Source organism: Pagrus pagrus (genome assembly GCF_965226575.1).
Source record: "Pagrus pagrus genome assembly, chromosome: 22".
In the NCBI taxonomy this organism is placed as follows: domain Eukaryota; kingdom Metazoa; phylum Chordata; class Actinopteri; order Spariformes; family Sparidae; genus Pagrus; species Pagrus pagrus.
The window spans coordinates 17270565-17297379 of record NC_140204.1 but is presented as its reverse complement, the minus strand read 5'-3'; the positions used below and the strand labels follow the sequence as shown (position 1 = coordinate 17297379).

The window sequence follows — 26815 nt, the reverse complement described above, 5'->3', positions numbered from 1 at the left end:
ACTGTTTGTGGTTATTTTGACGCCACTGGACTGGTGGGTGAGGCAGTGGTGGGAGCGCAGGTCTGTAAGCTCTAGCATCCCTGTAGTGATATGGCTGTCCACCAATTATTACATTGCACAGCCCCAATGTGGGCAGACACTCGCACAAATCACTTGTGGTTACACACCACTTATCTCTTGCATCCGATGCGATTTCCCAGTAAGAAGGTCTGAGAAGAGATTTTTATATCAGATTGTGTACAAATTTGACTAAACAAGACCAAACGTCGATGTCCAGTTATGATGGAGTAATTTGGGGATGACAAACCTCAGGCACCAGGAAACCACCTCTGATCTTCTCTCCTAAGGGCATGGTGAGGTTCCAGACAACCAGGGTTTCCTCAGGCAGAGTCTCCTTCAACTCAATAAAGAACTTCTGTAGGTTCTTTCTTCTGAACACCTGGAAACCAAAATTATTATCCAAAAATACACTTCAAAGCCACAAATGCTTTTCAAAAATGAATCTTTATTTGATTGCTTTTGGGAATGGTGAAATGTTGAGGAAGAATACAATCTCTCTGTTCATCTCGTACTAATTGCTTTCAGTAGAAGTCACTGTCATCATCATCATAATCAATCATTTGTATTGGATCTTTTTTCTTCTCTTCTTCTAGTGCCTCTTCTTTCTCCTCCTCTTCTTCTTCACTTGTCTCGTCTTCTGTCTTGGCCTCACTTTTCTGGTGAAATTCCTGGTAAATCCCAGTCAGAGCTTTCGCTGCTTCCAGAGACACTTTCAGGTGTCCAATCACCTCCTTGTCTTCATCCACACTCACGACTGGAGGAAACAAAGACAGACATGTTATCACAGAAAGGGTTCAGAAATGTGTCCTGTATTGCCTGAAACTGAAGGAGAGCAATAAGAAATGTGCTTTATTTTGTACAAAATCGTCAAATACAACACTTACTGTCAATTTGTTGTTCGATGACATCATTTCCTGTGAGGAGCAGTTTCTGTAGATCCAGAAAAGCATGTCCAACGTCCACGCACTCCTCCTCATCGTCCATCGGCTCGCTGACGACTGTGAACTTCAACCTGTAGCCATGACACGCAGACACACATGCTTACATTTTGTGGCTTCATCATCAATAAAGCACAGAGACATAAATGGATGTATTTAATCATACTTTAACATGTGAAATGACACTGATGACAGTACCTGCCCTGGTTGGGGTCATTACCCTCCAACATGGTGTAAAGATACTGTCTGAGTGGAGCTGAGTGGGAACCATCCACATAAATCACTGAGGAGACAAACAGAAACATTTAGGGTTCATAAAGTTTATGAGTTCTAAAAAAATTAGAACTTTCTGATCTCATCCAATCGTGCCTCGTGTGAAGTTGTAGTGAATCTCCTCCCCCTCTATGGGTTTGCGGAGGGACATGGGTGTTTCAGTCGTCTCCATCGGGACGCCCAGCAGCCGATATTCCACATAAACACACTGCACCGACTTGTCCAATGCCACGTCAGAGGACGGTTCAAACGTCAGGGACAGAATCTCCACTCTCAGCTTGTTTCCCTGAAACACATCGAAATTGTGTTTAGTTCACAAACCTTTACTGACATCTGACTGACATATTTATCTATTTACATCACGACCATTTAAAATAAAAGCTCAAACTTGCACAAATGGCAATAATAGCACAATGTGCTGCTAAAGTTTTCCCTTTTTTCCCCTCCTTCATTCATGTTTTCTCTCATTCACTCCGTGACTTTGTTCATACCTTTCTCATTTTTCGTTTTGGAGGAATGATGATAATGTCGCTTTGTGAGGAGCTTGACTCTGAAGACTCCGGGGCTTCGCTGTCTGCTGCAGCAACTGTATCGTCAAAAAAAATAATGAGAAGAACTGGATTTATTTCACTGATAGATGCTTTGTCAGTATGTATTGCTGGAATGTTTTGTGTGATAAATGTCCAGATTCTGAAGATTTTGAGGTCGTATTGCCAGATATTCGAACGTTTTCACATCAAGGACCCCTAAACTCACAACGATTACACCAAAGACCTGTCTTTGATAAGATTTTTGCTGTTAGATGTTTTACCAATGACCAAAATAGTCATACATTACGTAATTGTGTTGGAACAGTGAAAATAAATTATTAACCTTTTATATGGGCACCCCTGGAACCCCTTCAAGGACCCCTTTAAGAACCATTGAAGTAGGCTATCACATGATATTTTTTTGTTTATTTAAACAATGGCAGAGTGAGGCTTCAAATTACTTAGAGCTGGAGTTTAGACCTATTGTGTGTACATGAATAGTTACCACTCTCACTCTTCTCCTCTTCCTCCTCCTCCTCCTCATCCATTGACACCTGATCTACAGAGGGAATGTCCTGAGAAGAAGAAATAAGATATGAACTCATTCACTAGCAGTTTTCAATTGATGTCTACCAATTCTAATCACTGTTGTTTGTGAGAGCTCCTACCTGAATCCTGGCATCACTGGCAGAGCTTTTCCTTGACAGCGTGGCGGATGATTGTCTGGAAGTCGTTCTCTCTGAAGATCTTAATTAAGATAATATACATTTTATATACATTTTTATGTATGTAAGTACATATGTACATATATATAAATTATTTTATCTAAATCTATCTTGAAAATATTTTTAGTGGAAGTGATCATTTTAAACAGATCAACAAATCTACAACTTACTTCCTCGTTGGCAAATGAGAGGGTGTGGTCAGTCTTGGCTCAGGCGTCAGGTGGGGTGTGTGCTGGTACAGGTCAGGTGACCTCTTGGGGGATCTCTTCCTGTCTGAGGACTGGCGAGTGGCCACAGAGGTGGGTCGCTCAGGTCGTAGGTTCTGTAGGCTTTTCTGTTTGACAGGTGGCGGCTGAGGCTGGAAACAGACAAATACATCAGTAATGGCAAGAGTTTTTATATTTGAATTATCATGAAAACACACAGTTGAGCTGTGAATTTGCTACTTTTGTAGGTGCTTCAAACTGTACCCAAGCTTGAGTCTCTTTCTGCACTGTTTTGGTTTCTCTTGACTCAAGCAGTTGTGTCTGTGGTAGAGGTCAAAGAACAGGTATTAAGGTACAGAACCAGAAGTGATTTCTTTAACGTCCAATGACATGATGTTAGCAATTTCTTTTTTAGAGAAGGTTGCCATTGCTTTTCATCTGTTCTTACAGTTATTTGCAAACAATTGCACATAAAATACATGTACAGCTCCTCAAAGTATGACTGGTAATTCCCAAACCTATTGACAGACTTGAATAAATAAAATCACCTTCACTCTGGGCTTTGCTGTGGGTCTCTGTAATACTCCAGCCTCCTCTCTCCGCCTCTCCTCCCTCTCGGTGCTTTCCATTGTTGTGTCCTGTCTTCCCAGCACGGTGTCTACCGATGGTTGGAAGGGGTACTTCCATTTTAACATGACCCTGACCATGCCCCTAGGTCCACCAGCTGGATCCCTCAGAACATAGTCACCTGGCCGGACAGAGAGAAAAAGTGCTGATTGGGTAGTTTGGGTCCAGCCGTTCTAATTCTAAAACTCAGAGGGATCATTTTGCCCGTCAGCCTGAAACTTTTTTTTTTTTTAAAACAACATATTTATTGAATTTTCCTTTTTCTCCCATACAGCGATAGAGGACATTAAGTAAGTCAAACATGATCCCCCCACCCCACTCCCGACATAACACAATAGCAGTTACATTAGGAAGAAAGATACACTCGCTCAAATAACAAATAAAAACAAATGAAAATAAAAACAAAAGCAGATGAAAAAAACCAAAACAAAAAAACCCCCAAACTCTTAATTAAGAGATATACATGCTATGTACACGGGTCATAGTACTTGAGTAAGATTGCAGTGCACCTGGCCAGGTAAGGTCTCAGAAGGGCCCTATTGTGTAGCTTCAAGTATGAACATCATCATTAAGAGAAGGTCTATCTTGTAAAAAGGCTACAAAGTTTCCCCAGCATTTGTCAAAAAGAAACAGCCTCTTCTTAAGGTTAAACATGATCTTTTCTGAAGGTCAGTATGAAGACAGCTCCTTGAGCCAAAAGGATACCCCAGGGGGCTCCTCACTTTTCCAATGAATGGCTATACACTTGTTAGCAGCAATTAGGGCCAATCTAACAAAGCGTGTTACCCCTCCGGTTGTTAGGTAAGACTAAGTAGTCCCCCAGCAGTGTCAGCCTCGGGTTGGTTGGGATCTCAATCCCCAATAAGTTCTGTAATAAGTTCTGTGTATAAGATTAAACTGCAGTAGTTTGATTGAGAGCTAGCACAAATTGACAAGAAACTTTTAAGACATGGAATGTTGCAAGCAATTTAAGCAAGTATACAGAGAACATGCTCTTGTGGGACATGTGATGTAACTCTATGAAAATAACATGTTTTCTTCCAACTCCATCTAAATGAACGCTTCCTCCAATGAGGGATACAGATGATATCATGTGACTGTTTAACTTTTCACTGCCCCTCACCTCTGATCTCCCTGCCTGTAGCCAGCGCTCGCAGTGGGATGGGGGTCTTGGCAAGATAAGCTGGTGGTATCTGGTCATCGCTGTCATCAAACACATACACCCACAAGCTGCTGGACCTGGGCAAGAGTGGAATTGAATGTTGTCAACATTTTGAGATTGTGAATTTGCCAAGATCTTTAGGTTACTTATTATTCTGGCCAAATAATTAAGAGTTAAAAAGCAACTTATCTGCTAAAAACCTAAATCAAGACAAAGGCCCCCAGATTATCATACCTCAGGTAGTGCAACACATCAGCTGTCACTGCTAGTGGGTAGCTGGTGGTGTCATTGAACACTGGGTCAGCAGTGCACTGGGCTGTTGGAGAGACGTGAGGCGGCAGGTCGTAGAGCCTGTATGTCAGGTAGGCGTCAGGAAGCATTCCAGGCCAGCGAGCGTTAAGGCCCACACAACGTTCCAACATAACCACCAACTCATTGGGGATGCCCCCACCATAGTCATGTAACTCCTGTGAGGAAACACAGCCTTTTGTTATCGGACATATTACTAAATTCAAGAGAAGTGCACAGGCAACAAGTCCGCCTTCTTTAGGAACTGAATGTTCCCTCAATAAACACATTCATCATACATACTGTATTGTAAAAGCTGACAGACTGAATTTTGTGTTTTTTTTACCTCATGTCCAGTATCTTGCCAGCCAAGAGAGACCTGCACAGGACTCCTGTGTGTGTCTGTTCTCCTGTCAGGTCCTCTCTCAACCAAAGTGTCTACAGGCTCTGCAGGATGATACAGGCGCACCCAGAAATCCAAAACACCAACGATTTCACCCTCGGAGCCTTGGAGAGAGACAATCAATGCATTATGTAATAAATAAGAACATCGCAAAACAAAATGTAGACTGTGTGCAGGAAAAGAAGCATCAGATCCAGTTTCTTTATCCAACATCACTCACCTGTGATATTAACATGTCCACCCATGCGCTCCCCTCTCCTTTCCATGGCACCCATGAGGGACATCTGCCCGCTTCCGTGTGTCACAAACTTCACCCCTCCTACTGCCTGGTGGAGCTCCACTCTGACCCTTGACCCCTGACCTCCCAGCCTACCCAGATCTCGGGATGTTAGTGCATAGCGGGACGTGAAAGTGTAGTTGGGTTGGCCACCTGAGGCCAGAGGAGTGGAGTGCACCTCGAAGTCCAAGAGGCTGTAGGTGCAGAAGGTCACAATGTCCTCACCTCTGTTTGCCCCTGGACGGATGCTGCCCATGGTGCGGAGCCCTGCTGGGGTGAAGGTGGCAGCCTGGAGGTGCATAAAAATACAAAAAGTCTCATGAGAAACTTGCTCCAAATGATTTTGAATAAAAAAAAACACCAAATTCTGCTACAAGGTTTGAGTGTTTTCGGACCTTGAGGTGGATCTCCAGCAGTGACTCCCCAGCCCGAAGCTGAGAAAATGTCAAGTCATCTTCAGTGGGCTCTACCACCTCGTGGTCTACAGAAGGCCATGTGTACTGTATTGGTATGGTCCGCTTGTAGTTCCTTGGGCTGTATGCTAACTCTTTCAGCTGAGCTTTAGAGTACAAAGACAAAACATTAAGAGTTTTGAGATCCTGAAGTTTGAACTTTTTTCTTAAAAAAATGTTAAAAAAATGTTACCCATCCCTTTCTGTATGTCAGTCAGTCAGTGACAGGCAGCACAGAAGTGACTGACTAGGAACTGGGTTTTCTTTCCAGTACATATGAGTGTAGTTTTTAACACCCTACCTTGTAAAGTGTTGATCTGAAGAGCTCTTTTTGATAAAAGTTTGTCCTTTTCTGCCATCCTCCTCCTGACGTCTTCCCCCTCTCTCTCCATCTTCTGGTTGAGGGTAGTCAACTCTCCCTTGGGAAGGAAAGTTTGATTTAAGACAAGTTAAGATAAAATAGGGAAAATAAACTTTTTAAGAAAGCTGAGACATTTTTACGAGATGTGTTCAGTGTGTATGTGTGTGTACCTGCAGGTCTGTACTGATGCGGTGCTCCAGCAGTAGAAGGTTTCTGGTTTTCTGTAACTCCAGCACAGCCTCAGCATGCGACGCTTGGATGTTTACCAGCTCACGTGGTGAATCCTCCACCTTCCCATCAGCCTGGAGGAAAAGCAGTCCCGCCCTGCTCTCCTGCTGCATCCTAAACACCTGTAATTGGTGGCAAAACATGCGACAAGGTTTAAAAAGGTTTCATTTGTCTTTAAAAGCAGTCCAGAGGTAAAGAAGTGTGCAAACCTTGATCTGCAGAAGAGTTTCACTAAGATCCTCTACACTCATGTCAAACTCCTGGAGGAGAGAAGAGAGAGATTAAAAACAACTTAACTAAGTGGACGATGTTTCAAACAGCTCTTCAGACGTACAGAATTGTTCAGTTCTTCATCTCTGACCTTGCTGACAGAGTCCAGTCTGTCCTGCAGAGCAGAAACCTGCTCTTTGTACTGGAGAACCTCCCGTTCCAGATGCTCTTGTTTTTCTCTCGTCATCCCAGAAAACTCTAAATGAAACAACACAGGACACATAAATGAATAAATGGGATTGTAAATTGATATACTGTTTTATCTTGATGATAGAGAATCAGTTTACTTTGTTGAGGCTTCAGGTGTTCAGTAGAAACACCAGCAAACTGCAGCAGAGACTCCTACCTCTTTCTCGCTCCCTCTGCTCCTCAAATATCTCCCTTTCTCGTCTCAGTTTCTCCTTCTCCAGCTCCAGCCTGCCTCTCTCCTCCCTCTCTGATTGAAGCCTCTCCTCCTGTCTCTGGATGTCTGTCCTGCTGATGTTTTCACCATGTCTCTCTCTCTTCTGGTCCACTTCTCTGTGTTTTTCCACAGGGGCATCATGGTTGCTTTGCACAGATAAAGTTCTAGGGAAAAAATGTAAATACAATGACTTTCAGAAGTCAATGTCCTTGCATCTCCTGTTCATCTCAATTTCCAGAAAAGAAAAGGTCTCATCCTTCAAACCTCCCGGTTAATGTCTCCATGACATCTTAGAGATGACTTGTTTTGCAGGACCTAGCACCTTTAACTCTTACCTCTCCAGTAGAGTATCATAGTTTTCTTTAATTAGATCCCTCTCTCCCTCCAGGTCTGATATCCTCTCCTGCAGCTGAAAGAGAAAGAATGAAATATTTCAAGAAACGTAACATAATCTTGTCCTAGTCTGGACTTTTAAGTGCAGATAAAGATAAAGCACCTTGTCCAGGGTCTGCAGAGACAGGGTAGAGGTGTTAAGTTGTCCCTCCAGTGTCAGGGCTCTCTGTCTCTCCTGCTTCAGCTGCTCTGTCAGCTCCTCCACTTTCTGCAGCAGAGCTCCCTGGCTTTCCTTCAGCGACCTCTGACTCTGGGGTGAACAGTAAACTATGAGTAAACAATTGGACTTGATTTGTTTGAAGTATCATTAAGCTTTATGTGCAACAGGACATTTACCTCTTCCAGCTGATTTTCATATGCCTGGAAGGAAGGAAGAAGGACAAAAAAGATATTTATCTTCTGAGGACCAATAAGTGTAAACAGCTAAAGTTCTGAATCTTAATGGTTAAGTTGATGCTATCAAATATTACAAAACAATAAAAGAGGAAATTAATGATTTATAGACAGATGAGGTCATGTAACCTCTTGCAGGTTGTTGAATTTCTCTTGAGTGACTCTCAGGGCGGTGCTCTTCTCTGAAAGCTGCTTCTGCAGACGGATCAGATCAACGTTCTCTCTGATATTTATCCTGACAGAAAGATGAACAAAATGTGTTATTTTTAACGACATGCAACGGTTGTAGCAGTAGCTGAAGTAACAATGGCTGGTGTTGTTAAGAGCACTACAATGTCTGTCTAGTTATTGTGTAAATCAGTAGCAATGCAAATAAAACTGATTAACTGATTAAAGAACACAGTCCACAAAAAAAAATGCATCTGCAGTAGTAGCCACAGTATTAGTTATATTAGTGGTTGTATTTCTGCTGTAGCCACCTGAGTCGGTCAGCGTGTTGCTTCCTGATCTCTCTCACTGTTCCCTCGATCTCTTTCTCTTTGTCTCTCAGCGTGTCTCTGAGCGCCTGGGCAGTCAGCTCCAGCTCTGTAACCCTCACCTGCTCCGTCACACTGGACCTGCTGGGAGAGGTAGAGGGAGGTCAGAGGTGATGTAGGGGAAAAGGGTGGGATAGAGGAGAAAGAAAGAATCCGGTGTTAGGATGCCAAACAGAATCACGCAGGACTGGTAAAGCCATTTGCCTCGCAGTTTTCAGATGTGCTTTATTTCGAAAATTGAAATACAATTTATGACCAAGAAGGGTTGTTTGCGTATTCTTAATGTCCTGCAAAAACTTTACAGCATAATTATTGCCATAATTTGTAGAAAGGGAACAAAGGATTTGTCATATTGACGAATATCAGTTAAATACTTCTGTAGCTCTTTCATGTTCTGTTCTCCTAAATGTGACATCAGACACTTACAATCTCTCCATCTCTGCCCTGGTGTCTTCAAACGTAGAGCCGTAGCGTGGTGGGGCAGTCTGGGCTGCCCTCCTGACTCCACCCTCCACTTCCATGCTTTTACCTGACAAGAAGAAGAAGAAGAGAGGGAGGAAGTTCAAGGATGGAAGAGGAAGCAGTGGTCACCCTGGTCTCCATTCATGTGCTATATTTTTCACACACACCTTTACTGAACTTGTATGGCGTCCGCCCCCCGAGGTCCATAATGTGCTGCTTGGCCAGGCTGAGTTTGTTTTGTAGTGCCCCTTTCTGACTCTCCAGCATGGCCACACGGGCTTCCAGCTCCTGTATGGTGTCCTCCATGTCCCTGTCCTTCACACCACTGGACCCAGGACGGGCCTGACGGAGACGCATCAGTCTGGTGGACATCCTGGGCAAAGAGGCAATATTAGGGGACTTAAATCTTTTAAGGGATGCAACAGAGATGATTTCCCCAGCTATTCACAGTAAAACCATATTGATGACCCCAATTTGGCCGAATGTCCTTTGTTAGGTACAGTCATGTCTATGTGTTGATGTGCGTTACCTGCGTAGCCTGTGCTCCTGTGTGCGTGTGTGTTGTCTCAACACACTGTTTTCCTCTTGCAGTCGGAGACACAGGTCCTCCAGGTGCTCTCTGGGAAACCGAAACAGGCGCTGAGGATCTGCTGAGACCGACAGACAGAGTTGAAGAAACAGCACTTTTTAATGCTTTTTATTTGAAGTTTTAAGATTTTAGTTGAAATCTGAAGTGATTTTACCTTTTGTCTTCATGACATGATGTTTCTTCCATGACTTCACATCCCGTAGAGTATCTGAGGAGGTGACACACAAACAGATTAAGTCAAGAGTTTAGATATGTCTTTACAGACACAGACATTGAAACAAATGCACTGCTATTGCAGAACTGCTATTTTGTCATGGCGTGATCTGAGGTGTCATTAGAATCGTTATATGTACACACACACCTGGGACAGTTGGCATCAGTCCCCCTCTCATCAGCCCCACATCTCTGACTGGGAGATCCCCAGCTGTCTCATCCACCACCGGCGACATCATGCCTCTCCACTCAGACTCAACCAATCACAAAGCTCCAGTCTTTGAAATGTCACAACAGCAAACTTGTCATACTGACATCCACTGCAAGTTCGCTGGTCTCCATGCAGAGGAAGTTACAAGCAGGAATATGGACGAAAAATGGCGATATGGACTTATAATAGGACTGCAGAAAAATAGAGAAAAAAGTATAATTCAGGCTTGTGACCATGACTTATCATATATTTGTTTACATATATGTAATTATAGTCTCAAAAACTATTCCCTTGCAAGTATTTGCAATTTTGTTGGTGAATACTATATTACTATAATAATAATAATGATAAACAAGTAAATACTCTGTGCGCAGTGTATAATCTTCTCAAGCCTGGAGAAGCTGTCATCCCCAACAGTTTTAGCTTCCCTATACAGTTAAATGAAGAATGTCAAAATGTGACAACTCATATACAATTTGTTTTTGCTGTTTTAAAGTCTACATTGCTGCACAATTAGTGATAAACACCAGTCACACTGTAAGGACTGTGGTTTGCATTTTCCCTCGTATGGTAATAAACATCAACATTGATAACAGCATTAACAAAATATTTGACTCACCCTCGTCTGTTGGACGTGCAGAGATGTTTCACCCCTGGTACAGAAATGTGTAGTGTTCTGGCTTTAGTCTGGTGTTGTTGGCTCTCTGCATGTGTTTTTCTCCGCCCTGTGCTTGGATGGTATCAGTGTTAATCTCCCTTCATCCCCTCCTCCTTCCCTCTTCCCCAGCCTCCTTTAGTTCTCTCTTTACAGATGTTTCCCATAATGACATTTTTTCAGGAGTTGGGTAGACGTGTTGAACGATGACTTGAAATGACTGTTTGTATTCATGCGTTTAGATCAGTGACTAACCTGTGAGTGTGTGTGTGTATGTATGATGCCTCCTCTCATGACTCAATCCTGAAGTCTCTCTCCGGGCTCCATCTGCCTGGAAGCTAATCCCATCTCTGTGCTAATCTGATTAGCATTCGTGAGGTTGAACAATCTAAGACGTGGTCTGAAGTCAGTTTTGTTGTAAGCCTGTAATGGCTGAGGATAGTTATTATTGGAGTGAGGCAGGTCTAAGATCTGTGCTCAAGGTGTTACTTTGAGTGCACGAGCAAAGGGAAGAAAACAGAGAGGGAGGAGGAGAGGTGAGCATATACAACAGTTTATTGAGGAAAGGGACAAGTCATAAACAGTGTGAAAGTAGTTGTTATTGTGAATGAATCATCAAACATACAGAAGATCTCAGACAGTGTTTGAGGTGACTAATTATTTATTGTACAGTATGTGAAGTTTCACTCCAAAATCACCCATTTGTGATTTGAAATAAAGACCATTTATAATTGTAGATCACTTGCTGGAAAAATAAACACAACTGCTTACTATAAAATATGATTGTAAACCTGCTTCAGTATATTTGATCTTCAGGACTTGTTAGAAATTGCACTGTGTACATTAAGCAGTCAGCACAGAGAACAGTTTTATGCAGTTTAAAATAAAAACACCATGACATAAAAAACACTGAGCAAACATTTCTCATCATATTGTAATGTCATCTAAATCCCCGTCTCCATTGACTCCACAGACAGGACGGATGATAAGTGGTGATTTGTTGCTGTCACTGTCACTCATATCTGGGTTAAAAAAGGGAAACATGGCCTCAGTGAATTGGAAGCGTGTGAAGGAATAGATGTGTGACTTGGCCTCTGCGTCATAGAAGGACACCGCCCCCTCCTCGTAATCCACAAACACCCCGAGAACCTGCGGCCTCTCAGAGAGACACAGCAACTCCGCCTGTCCTGCACATGCCCGGTACTCACTGCCCTTCCTCAAACAAATGGCCCAATAGCCGTCCTCTGGACTCAGTGTGACCACACCCTTCCTGTTGACTGACTGTTGAGCCACACCCAAGTCCCATGCTGATTTGTCTCCCACATGTACCTCCCAGTAGTGCCTCCCACTGGTGAAACCCTGCATAGTAAGAGAGGCTCAGGTCAGGGAGACAGTGAAACAGAAAGACGTGACATCCCTACATGGTCGAACACATACAGCATCTTTATTTACCCTGGTGGCGAGGACACATGGTGCTTTGTCAAAACGTTCTGGTAAGTCCACAAGGTTCTGTTCCGTGTCTCCATCCCGGACCTGTCTCCCATCCTCTGATATAATCAGCCAAGGGTTGGCGGTCCTGGGGTCCAGATGAACATCAGCTGGTAGAAAGACGAGTTTTACACATAAGTTCAACTTTATTATCTTCTTTCTTCTAAGATTAAACTATTCTTCTTTTATTTGTGGTATCCATAAGCTGATGCCTCTTTAAAAAATACTGTCACAAATAAATCACAGTTTCTCTCACTATTACAAAAGCAGGTATTATGTGTTTGCAGGACAGTAAGCAGTATTTCTAAGTCTGATAAGGTGTTTTGTTGGTTGTCTCACAACTAAAAAAAAAAGTATCATTAGACCTCTACTAATGCCTGACAAATCAATCAAGCAATCAATGAACCCAATTAGAGTGGAAACAATTAATTGTTTAATAAACTGGTTATTTTTAGAAATCGGATTGACAGGATTTTGGTGATCGATTAACTGATTTAGTCATTTAGCAGGATGGGTATTTTAAGTAAACAATTAATTTAAAACACAATTCATCAATATATCAATCAAGAGTGAAAATCATCAACAGTTTAGATGAACTGTGATTAAAATGTTAGATTTTTAGTCTTTTTCATAGTGATTTTCTCATTTTCAAATTGACACAGTATGAAGACTGTCAAGATACGTTATGGCTGGATTTTGTTGAGAAACAGGACAACAGATGACACAGAAAGAGACTATATTATTGACATTGTCTAAGTCCAACTGTACCTGCATACTGCTGCAGCCTCTCATGCTCTGTAAGTTAATGAGAACTTATGATCAAAAACAAAACAAACAACGTTCATGTATTCAATGATGTCAAATGTGAATATATCCGTTTAGAAGTTGACCTTTAAAGGAAAGCTTCTTCAAAGCTGATTGAAGCTGATGTTCGATGTTGGCCATTGCTGTCCTTACAGTTCCCAGACACGTGTCTGAATGAACGATGATATCAGCGCAGGCTTTGAGAGATGGAGGAGAACTCAGAACAGGAAACCTCTGACACAAAGACGTAAAAGGAGAGAGAAGTGGCTTTTAAACAGAGAAGACAAGCTGGGGTAATTAAGATCGAAGCTCGAAAACTTGTTCGTGAATTCCTACTTTTTAGCACCTATATGACATCAAATATCAGTTTTCTTCTGTGAGGCGACTCCTGACCTGCAGGAGGTGGAGGTGGTCCTCGGTGTGAGAGAGCTGCTCCATCTCTTTTCTCTTCCTCTCTAGCTCAGTGATTTCCAGCTCCAGCTCTGTGATGAGCCTCTGCGCCCTCTGCTCCGCTGCTGCCTGCTTTCTCTGAACCATCTCCACCAGCTCAGCTTGACTTCTCTCCATGGAACGAAGCAGAGTGGAGAAGACCTCCATGCTTTCCATGATGTCCCTCTTTGAGTTTTCCTGAAGACATTGGATAAAGAAAAAGAAAAGAATGTTTAAAGCTCAATAATACAGGCCTGATTTTGCAACAGGCAATAATGATCTAGTTGGTCTATTTTATTTACTTTTATTTTTTTATGTAGGTTAGTGTAATGTAAAAACCTATTGTGCACATGCACCGCGAGCAGAAAAGTGTTTGTGTGTATAATGTATATATTCATATATAATGATATATCAATATATATGAATCTTGTAGTACTAGTACTCTTCTGCTATATAAACTCTAATTCATGTTTTATTCTTTTTATTATCTACGTTTTCTTTTGTGAAAAGTCGTATGCAACCCTTTCGGAAACATCCGATTCAGTAATTCTATCGTCTTAATGTCAACTCACTTTGCTGAGCTCCACTGAGAGTCTGATCTCCTCCACTTTCAGCAGTCTGTCCTGGATCATCTGCTGAACATCAGCCTCAATCCGTTTCATCTGAGTCTGGTAATGACAAGAGGAAAAAAACCAAAGCTGGAATCAGAATCCAAAATTCAAAGCCTGCCAAAGTATTTGTTGGAATGATGGCACAATGATGATGAGGAGTCCGGGTGTTCACCTTCTTCCCCTTACTCTCTCGCTCCACCGGGACGGTGTCGTGACCGCGGTGGTCGGTCTCAGTGCACAGCACACACACACACCTCTGGTCGCTCCTGCAGAACAGCTCCAGGAGCCGTTGGTGCCTTCTACAATTCCGACTCTCCAGCATTGCCACTGGTTCAATCAGCTTGTGAATCTTCAGGGTGGCGACTCTCAGGTGTGGCTCCAGGTGACTCTCACAGTATGAAGTCAGACACATGAGGCAGGACTTTAGGGCCTTCGTTTTTTTCCCCACGCACACGTCACAAAATATTAATCTTCCTTTCATTGGCTCGACGCCGTTCTGCCTTCTCGCTCGGATCTGCTCTGACATCTCCTTGGCAAAGGAGTTTTCACAAAGCTCTGGGCGGCCCTTAAAGACAGTCTGACATTTTGGACAGCTGATGGCACACTGGTCGTTCCAGTGTGATGTGATGCAGGTGAAGCAGAAGCTGTGACCACAGGGGATGGACACGGGTTCAGAGAAAACATCCTGACAGATGCAACACTGAAACTGCACCTCTGACAGGAGAACGCTGGGAGAGGCCATGACCTCTAAAGTAAAGACAAAAGATCAGTGTTAATCGGTTATGAATGAGAAATTAATCATTTACATTCTGAGTCACAGAGGAAATATATTTTGGCAACATTGAAAACCAACTCTAATATAAGGAAATGTACAAAACATACAGTTAGTAGTATTGGCCACATATTTTTTTTCTAAAGCTTGGTATTGGTTGTCTTTAACGTAGGCACAATAAAGTTTTATTATAGCTAGAAACATCTCAACTTCCTTATCATTAGCTTTAAACAATTCAATGTTGCCGACTGACTGGCCAAAGTCCAGCTGCATGGTCACATAACTCTCCCTCACACACAGTGTAAGCTGAGCTTGAAACATGAATACACCCATTTAGATCAAAAGACTAACATGGGTGCTCCTACATCCTGCAAGTATTTTGATCTATCAAGCTCCTATAACTTAGTGCAAACCCCATTGGGAACGAAGACTAATGGCTTAAAATATTATTCCCTCATGTATTCCATTTTACCTGCCTGGCACAAGAAAAAGCAGAGACACTAAAACACTGAAATATTGTATTTGTTTAATCAAAAGGAAGACATATATCCATCTGTTATTTTGTTTTTGTCTTACCTTGTAGCTGAATGTGAAACGTGACCTCTGAGGTAGCAAAGAAAAACACTGTGGTTGTGAAGCCAAAGTCCTCCCTGTAAGGCTGTTACCACTCCCTGTGCTCCAGAGCTTTTCCACTACCACGCTGTTCCAGGGTGGGAGGAGCAATGTCTAGATCAGGTGCCTTATGGGATTTTGTATTGTGTAGTAGGTCTTTGTTTTGTATTATATAATAGTATTGTCTTCTATTGGGCAGAACAAACAACAGGAGTATTTACTGTATATAAGGCTGAATTACATTCATAACTTTTAACCAGTGAAAGGCTCTTTACTTCAAAAAGACAGAAACGTACTTAGTACATTTATACACTGACAAACAAAAAAGATCCGACTACTAGAAAAAAGATAAGGTAAGTACAGTTTATTTGTTTTGCAAAGGATCCCTGCTGCCGTTAGAGGTACATTAAGAAAATTAACAAAATATCAAATTGATGCAAAATAAAAACCCTGGATCAAGTCGCCTCTACTTGACGGCCACTGTCATGACATTCCAAAATCCATACTACTCAATTGATGTAGTATGTTCACAAAAGTAATGAAGAAAACTCAAACCAAACAGTATGCTTACTCAAAGTCAATGCAGAAACCTTTGTAGTCAATGGACACTATTTTCACACAGTGCAATCCACAAAGGAAATGGAAGCATTGCTCACAGCTGGACAATTTCAAAAAGTTGTGAAAAAGCTCCATAAAGAGCTTGAAAAATATTTTAAAAGGAGAGAAAATTTGCTTTCGCTGTGTGACAGTTTAAATGACAGCCCAAAAAGGTCAAACTGTATCTGATAAACCTGCTGTCCTTCATCAGTTTTTGTCCTTTGGCTTGAGTGAAAGAAATTCAAAACACGAAGTTTAATTAACTTGAAAGCAATGTCTTTGCATTGCAGATCCATACTCCTCAATTTCTTCTCGTCCTTCCTTCACTGGTCTCATGTCTTGTCAACAGACTTAACCATGAGGGAAAACGACTGTGGCGACAATCCATTTTGTCTAAAGAGCTGGAATAATAAAAAAAAGCCATGCATGCACAAACACAACAGAGATAAAAATGTTAATGTTGTAGATTGTAGATTATCAAAAAATTAATTTGAAATAGCCGATTATCTCACCTCCTCCAACAAACTCTGTATGTCTGAGTCCGACAGCTGAGTAGATGACGTCAATCTGACCTTTAATCCAACAAAATGGTCTGTTGATATAAATACACAGAATGTTACATAAAATAATACACAAATGCTTAAACACAAATGGATTAAACAATGTTGCTTACAACATAAGCAAAAAAGCAACCCAAATTCTGTTTTAGCAATAATTAAACTAGATCTCAGCACCTCGTACATTATGAATACCAGACACCAGAAACACTAAATAAAATTTACATGGTTGTGATGATGATTTCAATTACGATCAAGCTCATGATAATACATTTATTAATTGGACACAATAAAATAAATGTCACAAATGTAAATACTTACATGGCCCTTTTGTTGAAGGATGCAGAGTCAGAGAAGTTTTGGCACAGAAAAGAAGAAGAATATGTGATTCATTGATATTTTCTTAGTAACTCTTGAACATCCAAAATGTACATTTCTCTACAATGTTATTTAAAAAATAAACCTTTTGAAAATACAGAACGTAGGAAGAAAAAAATGAAGAAAAGGAACGTGAAGGTAATGTAACAGCATTCTTTGAAAGGTGCTTTGAAAGGTGCTCAAAATAAACAAGGAACAAAGAAAGCAACAAGAAAAGGAAAAGGGAATATTTTTCTCATGTAACAAGGAAATAGCTACTAATATTGCTAGAAAGTGGAACTGTGAACTGTTCAATTGCTTCCTAAGTTTCAAGGTACAAATGAAACAGCGTTCATTAACATTTTATTCAATTTAAGCACAACATTTTGGCAAAGCTATTTTGCACTCATTAGGTAGTGGCTATCACTACATTAGCTAAGCACATACACTAGTGCTAGTTTTAGTCATAAAACCAAGTCTTTAATAAACTGGCCAGTCGAATGTATATTTCATCATCTAGTATATACACAAGTATTAAGAAAAACAGTTTTATGCCTTATTAAATAAACATTAATGAAGTCAAATATCTTACCAGTGGCTGCAGTGATGTTGACTCCACTGCTTCTGACATTCTCAAACACAGAGAAGAGAGTGAATGTGTATTTAGTTCGAGCAGTGAGAGATGAGACTGTGTGAGTTACTGGTCCACCTCCATCTGGTGCACTGATGTTGACCTCTGTTCCATTAAACTGGAGAATGAAGCTGACATTGCTGTTGACTTTATTCCACTGCAGAGTGATACTGGTCTCATTTTGTCCTGTTGATCTGAAGCTGTCTGTGTTTGGAGGAGCTGAGACAGAAAAACAGAAGAGACAAATTGTTATAAAGAAAGGACAGTTGTCAGAATAATCTCAATTTCATTCAACAAATCAATCTTTTTACATTCTACCTCCATCATCTCTTGTAGTTTCTGTCACATTCCTACTGTGGCAGTCAGGGTTTTTGTTGTTTTTGTGTTTTTCCCACTTTGCCACTGTTTGTCTGCCTTCCCTCCTCCCTTCTCCCTTACCTGCTCCTTTCCCTGTGTGTGTCTGCACCTGTGGCGGTGGCAGCGGTGTCTGCAGCAGCGGAGAGGCGCACCTGCAAGTCATCTAATCATCCACCTCTGCTATTTAACCCCGGTCTGATCTCCACTCTGGTGCCAGATTGTTCCGCCACGTGTCTAGTTTCAAGATTCCTATCTTGCATTTACCTCAGTGTGCTCATCCCTGTATGAGTTTGTTGTCTCATGTTATTCTGTCACGGTCTGAACGTGGCAGTCAGGGTTGTTGTGTTTTTTTACGTTCTCCCCCTGTCTGTCTTCCCCCTCCCTTTTCCCTCACCTGCTCCTGTTTACCTGTGTGTCTGGACCTGTGGGCGTGGCAGCAGTGTTGGCCGCAGCGGAGAGGCGCACCTGCAGATCATTCCACTCATCATCCACTGCTATATAACCCCGGTCTCATCTCCACTCTGGTGCCAGATTGTGGCGCCAGTTATGGTGATTATTATTGTGATATATTACAGTAATGCAGTATTTGTTTGCACTGGTATGTGAGCACCTAGAGGGGGCACCACTGAGTGCAAGAAATGACTCAGAGCTTTCAAAGCTGCACAGGTACATCATGGAAGGATGGCCGAAGGAAATACCAGAGGAACTGAAAGTGTTTTACAAAAAGAAAGATGAATTGTCTGTGGAGCAGGGATGCGTCCTGTGGGGGACAAGAGTGAATGCACCTGTAAAACTGAGATCAGCAGTGCTAAAAGAGATCCATGCCGGGCACCCAGGCATCGTGAAGATGAAAGCAGTCGCACGGCAATATGTCTGGTGGCCTAAAATCAACATCGACATTGAAAAGGTCTGCAAAGAGTGTGAGACTTGTCAGCTGGATCATCACATGCCACGCCAGGTCCCGCTACACCCATGGGAGTTCAAGGCTTCACATTGACTTTGTGGCCCCGTTCATGGGTAACATGTTCATGATCGTGGTCGACGCATACTCAAAATGGTTGGAAGTTTACAAAATGACACAAATAACTTCTGCAGCATCCATCACCAGGCTAAAGAGGCTGTTTGCGTCAGTTCCAGAACAAATAGCCACTGACAATGCAACAACCTTCACGTCAGACGAGTTCCAGCAGTTCCTGAAGAGAAATGGAATCCTCCACACAACTGGTGCTCCGAGACACCCGGCCACCAACGGCTTAGCTGAGAGGTATGTTGCAACCTTCAAGGCAGGCATGAAAAAGCTGGCAAAGGAAGACCTGAGCATTGATGATAAAATCTCACACTTCCTGCTACGGTATCGCACAACTCCCAACAGCACGACTGGCGAGTCACCAGCTGACTTGTTTTTAAAGAGACACGTGTGAACCAGATTGGACTTCCTGAAACCAAGCATCACAGAAACGGTGAGAAGAAAGTATCGACAGAAGGAAAGACACGCCAGCAAAGCTGCAGAGAGGCAGTTTGACGTGGATGAACAGGTTTATCTGATCAATACTGCAGGAGAAAGTCCAAGGTGGATTCCATGAGTAGTAAAGCAGCAGACTGGCCCTGTCTCATACAAGGTGCTAGGTGAAAAAACTGACCACATGTACAGACGTCATGGAGATCAGCTGAGACCTCGATTCTCTCCAGACACTCCGGAGCAAGTGCCTGAGGAAGAGGCTGCCGAGCTGGCTGGGCAGGCGGAGGCTTGTTCAGGAACAGAGCTCCTGGCACCTGAGACCCCAGCATCTGAGCTGCCCAGGTTCCCAGAACCACCTGACCCAGCTGCAGTGACTTTGAGGCGCTCACAACGTGTCACACGCTTGCCACAGCGTTACCAGAACTGATCATGGAGATGAGAAGTTCTGAGGACTGTTGAGAGACTGATTGCTGAATTTGAGTTTATTAAAGTTCATAATTGAGTAATACATTAAGAGCATTCAGTAAGGTTAAGTGAACATGTCTGTTTTTGTTGTTAACAGTTACTGTGATGATAGTGATTGCTCATGCACTATAGTGGTAAACACTGTTTTGGGGTGTTGCAATATTTTTGAGTTAGTTTTGAGCTAAAGGGGGAGGAAATGTGATATATTACAGTAATGCAGTATTCGTTTGTTACTGATTGACCTGATAGGTTTGCCGTACTTTTGAGTAGTTGGCTGCGCATGCTCAGTAAGGGTCCTGAGAATACACACGTGTGACATGTGTTGTATGCATGTACTGCCTTGCCCCGAGCTGCTAGTAAAGTTATTGAACGTGTGCAGCTGCCTCGTTATTGAAATACACCACAATTATCAAGGGCCTCTAACCATTGTGTTAGCTTTGTATTTCTCCAAGAACTAATATTCTACGTCCCACGGATCTCCTTTGTCTTTTTTCTCTGTGAGCCCGTCTCATATGATTGTGTTTGTTCTACCTTGTGGCAGAAAACTCCAGCGCCTCTTCGCCCCGGCTTCCAGAGTTCCACCTGAGCAGCTCCCAGACGACCCTGCTTGCTTGCCTGCCTGCCTGCCGACCAACCAGGCTCACTCGACTACGTCCCCCTCCGCGAACCCTCTGAGTTCTAATAAATTCTGTTGCACCTCAACTACTGCCTCCGCTCTCTCTGCATTTGGGTCCAGACAGAAACTCGACATAACATATTCTTTGTTTTGCTTCGTGTACAGAACCTCCAGCACCTCTCCACTCTGGCTTCCTACTCCACTGGCTACCTGAGTTCCTCCCACGCTTTTCCTGGACAACTCTACCTGCCTGCCTGCCTGCCGGCCTGCCCAGCTCATTCCACTTTTTCCCTCTACGAACTCTTTGTGCCAAAATAAATCCCTTTACACCCTGACTTCAGCCTCCAATCTCTGTGTTTGGGTCTGGGGAAGAACCGCAACATAACAGTTTCTTTAGTGTTACAGCTTGTAAGATTCATTGTCCAGTAGATGTCCCTAAACTGAGATTAAAAAAACATCTTTCAGCCCCGTGGTTTTCAACCCTAGCTACCCTGCTGATAACTGCTTTTGTCATTTGTATTTATTGCTGCTAGAAGTTATGGCTAAAAGCAAACTAGCATTGACTTGCTTGCTGTTGCCACATAATTGGAAACTAGTCCATGAACCATTAGACCGCCATGGAAAAATCTTTATGATACACATTTACACATATCTTCGATCATCTAGCATGTTGTCTTATGTACTATCCTAATATGAAACACCAGTGTTATTCTTGGTTCATAAGACACGAATGAAGTCAAACATCTTACCAGTGGCTGCAGTGATGTTGACTCCACTGCTTCTGACGTCCTCAAACACAGAGAAGAGAGTGAATGTGTATTTAGTTCCAGCAGTGAGAGATGAGACTGTGTGAGTTACTGGTCCACCTCCATCTGGTGCACTGATGTTGACCTCTGTTCCATTAAACTGGAGAATAAAGCTGACATTGTTGTTGACTTTATTCCACTGCAGAGTGATACTGGTCTCATTTTGACCTGTTGATCTGAAGTTCTCTTTGTTTGGAGGAGCTGAGATAGAAAATCACAGCAGTGATTAATTTCATCAAGACACAGCATCTATTTACACACTCGCTCCATTCATTTGTTGCTCCTTTTTTTACCAATACAACTGACAGGTAAAATCCATTGGCCAGTAGCTGTCCCCAAGGCTGGATAATGTAAAAAAAATTACTCCATCTATAGCAACTTCTTGTTAAATTTAGGCTGTTGCTGCTGATAACTGCTTGCTTTTGATACTTGCCATTATGACTGCTAAGAGTTATGGCTGCGTCCGACTCCTTCTAAATGGCTTGTTGTTGGTACATTGTGATAAAGTAGTTGCTGAACCAAGAGATAGCCTTGGAATTATCTGTGATCGTGCATTTAAACGTTTCTTTAATTTTCTAGTATGTTGTCTTATGCACAATGCTAATACAAAACAACTGTGTTATTCTTGGTTCATAAGACACTAATGAAGTCAAACATCTTACCAGTGACTGCAGTGATGTTGACTCCACTGCTTCTGACGTTCTCAAACACAGAGAAGAGAGTGAATGTGTATTTAGTTCCAGCAGTGAGAGATGAGACTGTGTGAGTTACTGGTCCACCTCCATCTGGTGCACTGATGTTGACCTCCGTTCCATTAAACTGGAGAATAAAGCTGACATTGTTGTTGACTTTATTCCACTGCAGAGTGATACTGGTCTCATTTTGTCCTGTTGATCTGAAGCTGTCTGTGTTTGGAGGAGCTGAGATTGAAAAACAGAAGAGACAAATTTGATAAAGAAAGGACAGTTGTCAGAATCATCTTGATTCCATTCAACAGATCTATCTATTTACATTACACCTCTGTCATGTCTTGTTTCTTGACTATTATGGCTTGTAAGTAACATTCATTGTAAAGTAGCTGCCCCTAAGTTGAGATTGAAATACATCTTTCAGCCCCCTGGTTTTCAATCCAAGCTATTAATGCTGATAACTGCTTTTGTCATTTGTATTTATGGCTGCTAAAAGTTATAGCTGGTGTTAACTAGCATTGACCTTGCTGTTGCCACATAATTGTAAACTAGTCCGTGATTAGACCGCCATGAAAACATCTTTATGATACACATTTACACATATCTTAAAACTTCTAGCATGTTGTCTTATGTACTATCAGAATATGAAACAACAGTGTTATACTTGTTTCACAAGACACAAATGTAGTCAAACATCTTACCAGTGACTGCAGTGATGTTGACTCCACTGCTTCTGACGTCCTCAAACACAGAGAAGAGAGTGAATGTGTATTTAGTTCCAGCAGTGAGAGATGAGACTGTGTGAGTTACTGGTCCACCTCCATCTGGTGCACTGATGTTGACCTCTGTTCCATTAAACTGGAGAATAAAGCTGACATTGTTGTTGACTTTATTCCACTGCAGAGTGATACTGGTCTCATTTTGTCCTGTTGATCTGAAGCTGTCTGTGTTTGGAGGAGCTGAGACAGAAAAAGAGCAGTGATCAATTTCATCAAGACACAGCATCTATTTACACACTCGCTCCATTCATTTGTTGCTCCTTTTTTTTTTTACTAATATGGCTGACAGGTAAAATCCATTGGCCAGTAGCTGTCCCCAAGGCTGGATAGTGTAAAAAAAATTACTCCATCTGTAGCAACTTCTTGTTAAATTTAGGCTTTTGCTGCTGATAACTGCTTGCTTTTGATACTTGCCATTATGACTGTTAAGAGTTATGGCTGCGTCCGACTCCTTCTAAATGGCTTGTTGTTGGTACATCATGACAAACTAGTTGCTGAACCAAAAGATAGCCTTGGAATTATCTGTGATACGTGCATTTAAACATTTCTTTAATCTACTAGTATGTTGTCTTATGCACACTGCTAATACAAAACAGCAGTGTGATGCTTGGTTAATAAGAAATTCCTGAAGTCAAACATTTTACCAGTGACTGCAGAGATGTTGACTCCACTGCTTCTGACGTTCTCAAACACAGACAAGAGAGTGAATGTGTATTTAGTTCCAGCAGTGAGAGATGAGACTGTGTGAGTTACTGGTCCACCTCCATCTGGTGCACTGATGTTGACCTCCGTTCCATTAAACTGGAGAATAAAGCTGACATTGTTGTTGACTTTATTCCACTGCAGAGTGATACTGGTCTCATTTTGTCCTGTTGATCTGAAGTTCTCTTTGTTTGGAGGAGCTGAGATAGAAAATCACAGCAGTGATTAATTTCATCAAGACACAGCATCTATTTACACACTCGCCCCATTCATTTGTTGCTCCTTTTCTTACCAATACGACTGACAGGTAAAATCCATTGGCCAGTAGCTGTCCCCAAGGCTGGATAGTGTAAAAAAATTACTCCATCTATAGCAACTTCTTGTAAATTTAGGCTTTTTTCCTGCTGATAACTGCTTGCTTTTGATACTTGCAATTATGACTGCTAAGAGTTATGGCTGCGTCCGACTCCTTCTAAATGGCTTGTTGTTGGTACATCATGATAAACTAGTTGCTGAACCAAAAGATAGCCTTGGAATTATCTGTGATACGTGCATTTAAACATTTCTTTAATCTACTAGTATGTTGTCTTATGCAGACTGCTAATACAAAACAGCATTGTGATGCTTGGTTAATAAGAAATTCCTGAAGTCAAACATCTTACCAGTGACTGCAGTGATGTTGACCCCACTGCTTCTGACGTTCTCAAACACAGAGAAGAGAGTGAATGTGTATTTAGTTCCAGCAGTGAGAGATGAGACTGTGTGAGTTACTGGTCCACCTCCATCTGGTGCACTGATGTTGACCTCTGTTCCATTAAACTGGAGAATAAAGCTGACATTGTTGTTGACTTTATTCCACTGCAGAGTGATACTGGTCTCATTTTGTCCTGTTGATCTGAAGCTGTCTGTGTTTGGAGGAGCTGAGATAGAAACATTGAAAAGTGAATGATTTTATCAACCTGTTACCCTGGTTGTTAAAATGATCCATTTTGTATCCCCATATAAAAAGAAATGCTGACTAAGTGACAAAACGTGTAACAGCTGTTTGTGAATCCAAGTGCAATACTGAAACAGATCACACAGTGTTTGAGAAGAGTTGACTCAAAAGTTAAATAAAACTTGCAACTCAAAGGACTCTAAAATTTAAATGTAAGATCTCTTGGTGAGTAAAAGTTTTAAATGTGGTGGCAAACAGTATTAAGTTATATTTAAATGCTCATTCAGCGACTGAATGTGATGCCTATCAAATATATTCTTGTGTTCCTGTATGTTGAGATGTTACACTTCACAGTAATGAAGTCAAACATCTTACCAGTGACTGCAGTGATGTTGACTCCACTGCTTCTGACGTTCTCAAACACAGAGAAGAGAGTGAATGTGTATTTAGTTCCAGCAGTGAGAGATGAGACTGTGTGAGTTACTGGTCCACCTCCATCTGGTGCACTGATGTTGACCTCTGTTCCATTAAACTGGACAATAAAGCTGACATTGTTGTTGACTTTATTCCACTGCAGAGTGATACTGGTCTCATTTTGTCCTGTTGATCCGAAGCTGTCTATGTTTGGAGGAGCTGAGACAGAAAAAGAGCGCAGAAAACTTTATTAAAAAACAACTTTCTGTAAAAAGTGTCAAAGTTCTCTGTGGCTGTTACAGATGGTCCATTTTGCATCCCCGGATTCCTAAAAAACAAATGCTGTCTAAAAGAAACAGAAAAAGCGAAAACATTCTTATTACTAAGAATGTTTCATTCTGTTCTAGTTGTCCAACCTTATACTCACACCCATTAGAAATCATTTGACAACAGAGACATATTCAACATTAAATGACAGAACACGACGTCAGAGGAGTTCTGAAAAAAATTAAACATTCTGGGTCTATGAAGGGTTTTAACTGTGGTGGCCAAAACATTGCTGAATTAAATTAACATGCAGTACATATTGTGAAACAAAAACATATTTTGTTAATATAATACGCAGCACATACTTGATGTCTTAGTTTTATCCGAGTGCACTGAAGATGATGGCCAACTATGAAGACACAGTGTATAGAAATGAAATAACTAATCTTACCAGTGACTGCAGTGATGTTGACTCCACTGCTTCTGACGTCCTCAAACACAGAGAAGAGAGTGAATGTGTATTTAGTTCCAGCAGTGAGAGATGAGACTGTGTGAGTTACTGGTCCACCTCCATCTGGTGCACTGATGTTGACCTCTGTTCCATTAAACTGGAGAATAAAGCTGACATTGTTGTTGACTTTATTCCACTGCAGAGTGATACTGGTCTCATTTTGTCCTGTTGATCTGAAGCTGTCTGTGTTTGGAGGAGCTGAGACAGAAAAAGAGCAGTGATCAATTTCATCAAGACACAGCATCTATTTACACACTCGCTCCATTCATTTGTTGCTCCTTTTTTTTTTTACTAATATGGCTGACAGGTAAAATCCATTGGCCAGTAGCTGTCCCCAAGGCTGGATAGTGTAAAAAAAATTACTCCATCTGTAGCAACTTCTTGTTAAATTTAGGCTTTTGCTGCTGATAACTGCTTGCTTTTGATACTTGCAATTATGACTGCTAAGAGTTATGGCTGCGTCCGACTCCTTCTAAATGGCTTGTTGTTGGTACATCATGATAAACTAGTTGCTGAACCAAAAGATAGCCTTGGAATTATCTGTGATACGTGCATTTAAACATTTCTTTAATCTACTAGTATGTTGTCTTATGCAGACTGCTAATACAAAACAGCATTGTGATGCTTGGTTAATAAGAAATTCCTGAAGTCAAACATCTTACCAGTGACTGCAGTGATGTTGACCCCACTGCTTCTGACGTTCTCAAACACAGAGAAGAGAGTGAATGTGTATTTAGTTCCAGCAGTGAGAGATGAGACTGTGTGAGTTACTGGTCCACCTCCATCTGGTGCACTGATGTTGACCTCTGTTCCATTAAACTGGAGAATAAAGCTGACATTGTTGTTGACTTTATTCCACTGCAGAGTGATACTGGTCTCATTTTGTCCTGTTGATCTGAAGCTGTCTGTGTTTGGAGGAGCTGAGATAGAAACATTGAAAAGTGAATGATTTTATCAACCTGTTACCCTGGCTGTTAAAATGATCCATTTTGTATCCCCATATAAAAAGAAATGCTGACTAAGTGACAAAACGTGTAACAGCTGTTTGTGAATCCAAGTGCAATACTGAAACAGATCACACAGTGTTTGAGAAGAGTTGACTCAAAAGTTAAATAAAACTTGCAACTCAAAGGACTCTAAAATTTAAATGTAAGATCTCTTGGTGAGTAAAAGTTTTAAATGTGGTGGCAAACAGTATTAAGTTATATTTAAATGCTCATTCAGCGACTGAATGTGATGCCTATCAAATATATTCTTGTGTTCCTGTATGTTGAGATGTTACACTTCACAGTAATGAAGT

The 26815-nt window shown here is 41.7% G+C and overlaps 3 protein-coding genes across 3 annotated transcripts; all 3 read right to left on the bottom strand.

The window, feature by feature from the left end:
• Positions 1 to 491: 491 nt before the first annotated feature.
• rpgrip1 (RPGR interacting protein 1) lies at positions 492 to 10028 on the bottom strand (the record flags this gene model as incomplete). Its single annotated transcript, XM_084344009.1, has 29 exons — positions 492 to 814; positions 945 to 1072; positions 1197 to 1281; positions 1368 to 1557; positions 1763 to 1857; positions 2307 to 2376; positions 2470 to 2548; positions 2697 to 2884; positions 3281 to 3480; positions 4483 to 4598; positions 4756 to 4988; positions 5156 to 5316; positions 5433 to 5778; positions 5885 to 6043; positions 6238 to 6360; positions 6473 to 6652; positions 6740 to 6790; positions 6892 to 6998; positions 7147 to 7367; positions 7539 to 7612; positions 7700 to 7846; positions 7933 to 7956; positions 8119 to 8224; positions 8469 to 8609; positions 8952 to 9054; positions 9155 to 9360; positions 9517 to 9634; positions 9731 to 9784; positions 9938 to 10028. The coding sequence occupies 29 exons, from the start codon at positions 10026 to 10028 to the stop codon at positions 582 to 584; spliced, it is 4029 nt and encodes a 1342-aa protein (XP_084200135.1). The 3' UTR covers positions 492 to 581.
• A 1309-nt stretch (positions 10029 to 11337) lies between these two features.
• LOC311252098 (E3 ubiquitin-protein ligase TRIM39-like) lies at positions 11338 to 14729 on the bottom strand (the record flags this gene model as incomplete). The annotated part of the gene is made up of 7 exons (XM_084344935.1): positions 11338 to 12014; positions 12108 to 12253; positions 12912 to 12938; positions 13034 to 13181; positions 13341 to 13574; positions 13949 to 14044; positions 14160 to 14729. The coding sequence occupies 7 exons, from the start codon at positions 14727 to 14729 to the stop codon at positions 11583 to 11585; spliced, it is 1653 nt and encodes a 550-aa protein (XP_084201061.1). The 3' UTR covers positions 11338 to 11582.
• A 4804-nt stretch (positions 14730 to 19533) lies between these two features.
• LOC311251281 (fibronectin-like) lies at positions 19534 to 26503 on the bottom strand (the record flags this gene model as incomplete). The annotated part of the gene is made up of 7 exons (XM_084343657.1): positions 19534 to 19731; positions 22782 to 22864; positions 23329 to 23586; positions 24049 to 24306; positions 24699 to 24956; positions 25456 to 25599; positions 26482 to 26503. The coding sequence occupies 7 exons, from the start codon at positions 26501 to 26503 to the stop codon at positions 19534 to 19536; spliced, it is 1221 nt and encodes a 406-aa protein (XP_084199783.1).
• Between the last annotated feature and the right edge of the window lie 312 nt (positions 26504 to 26815).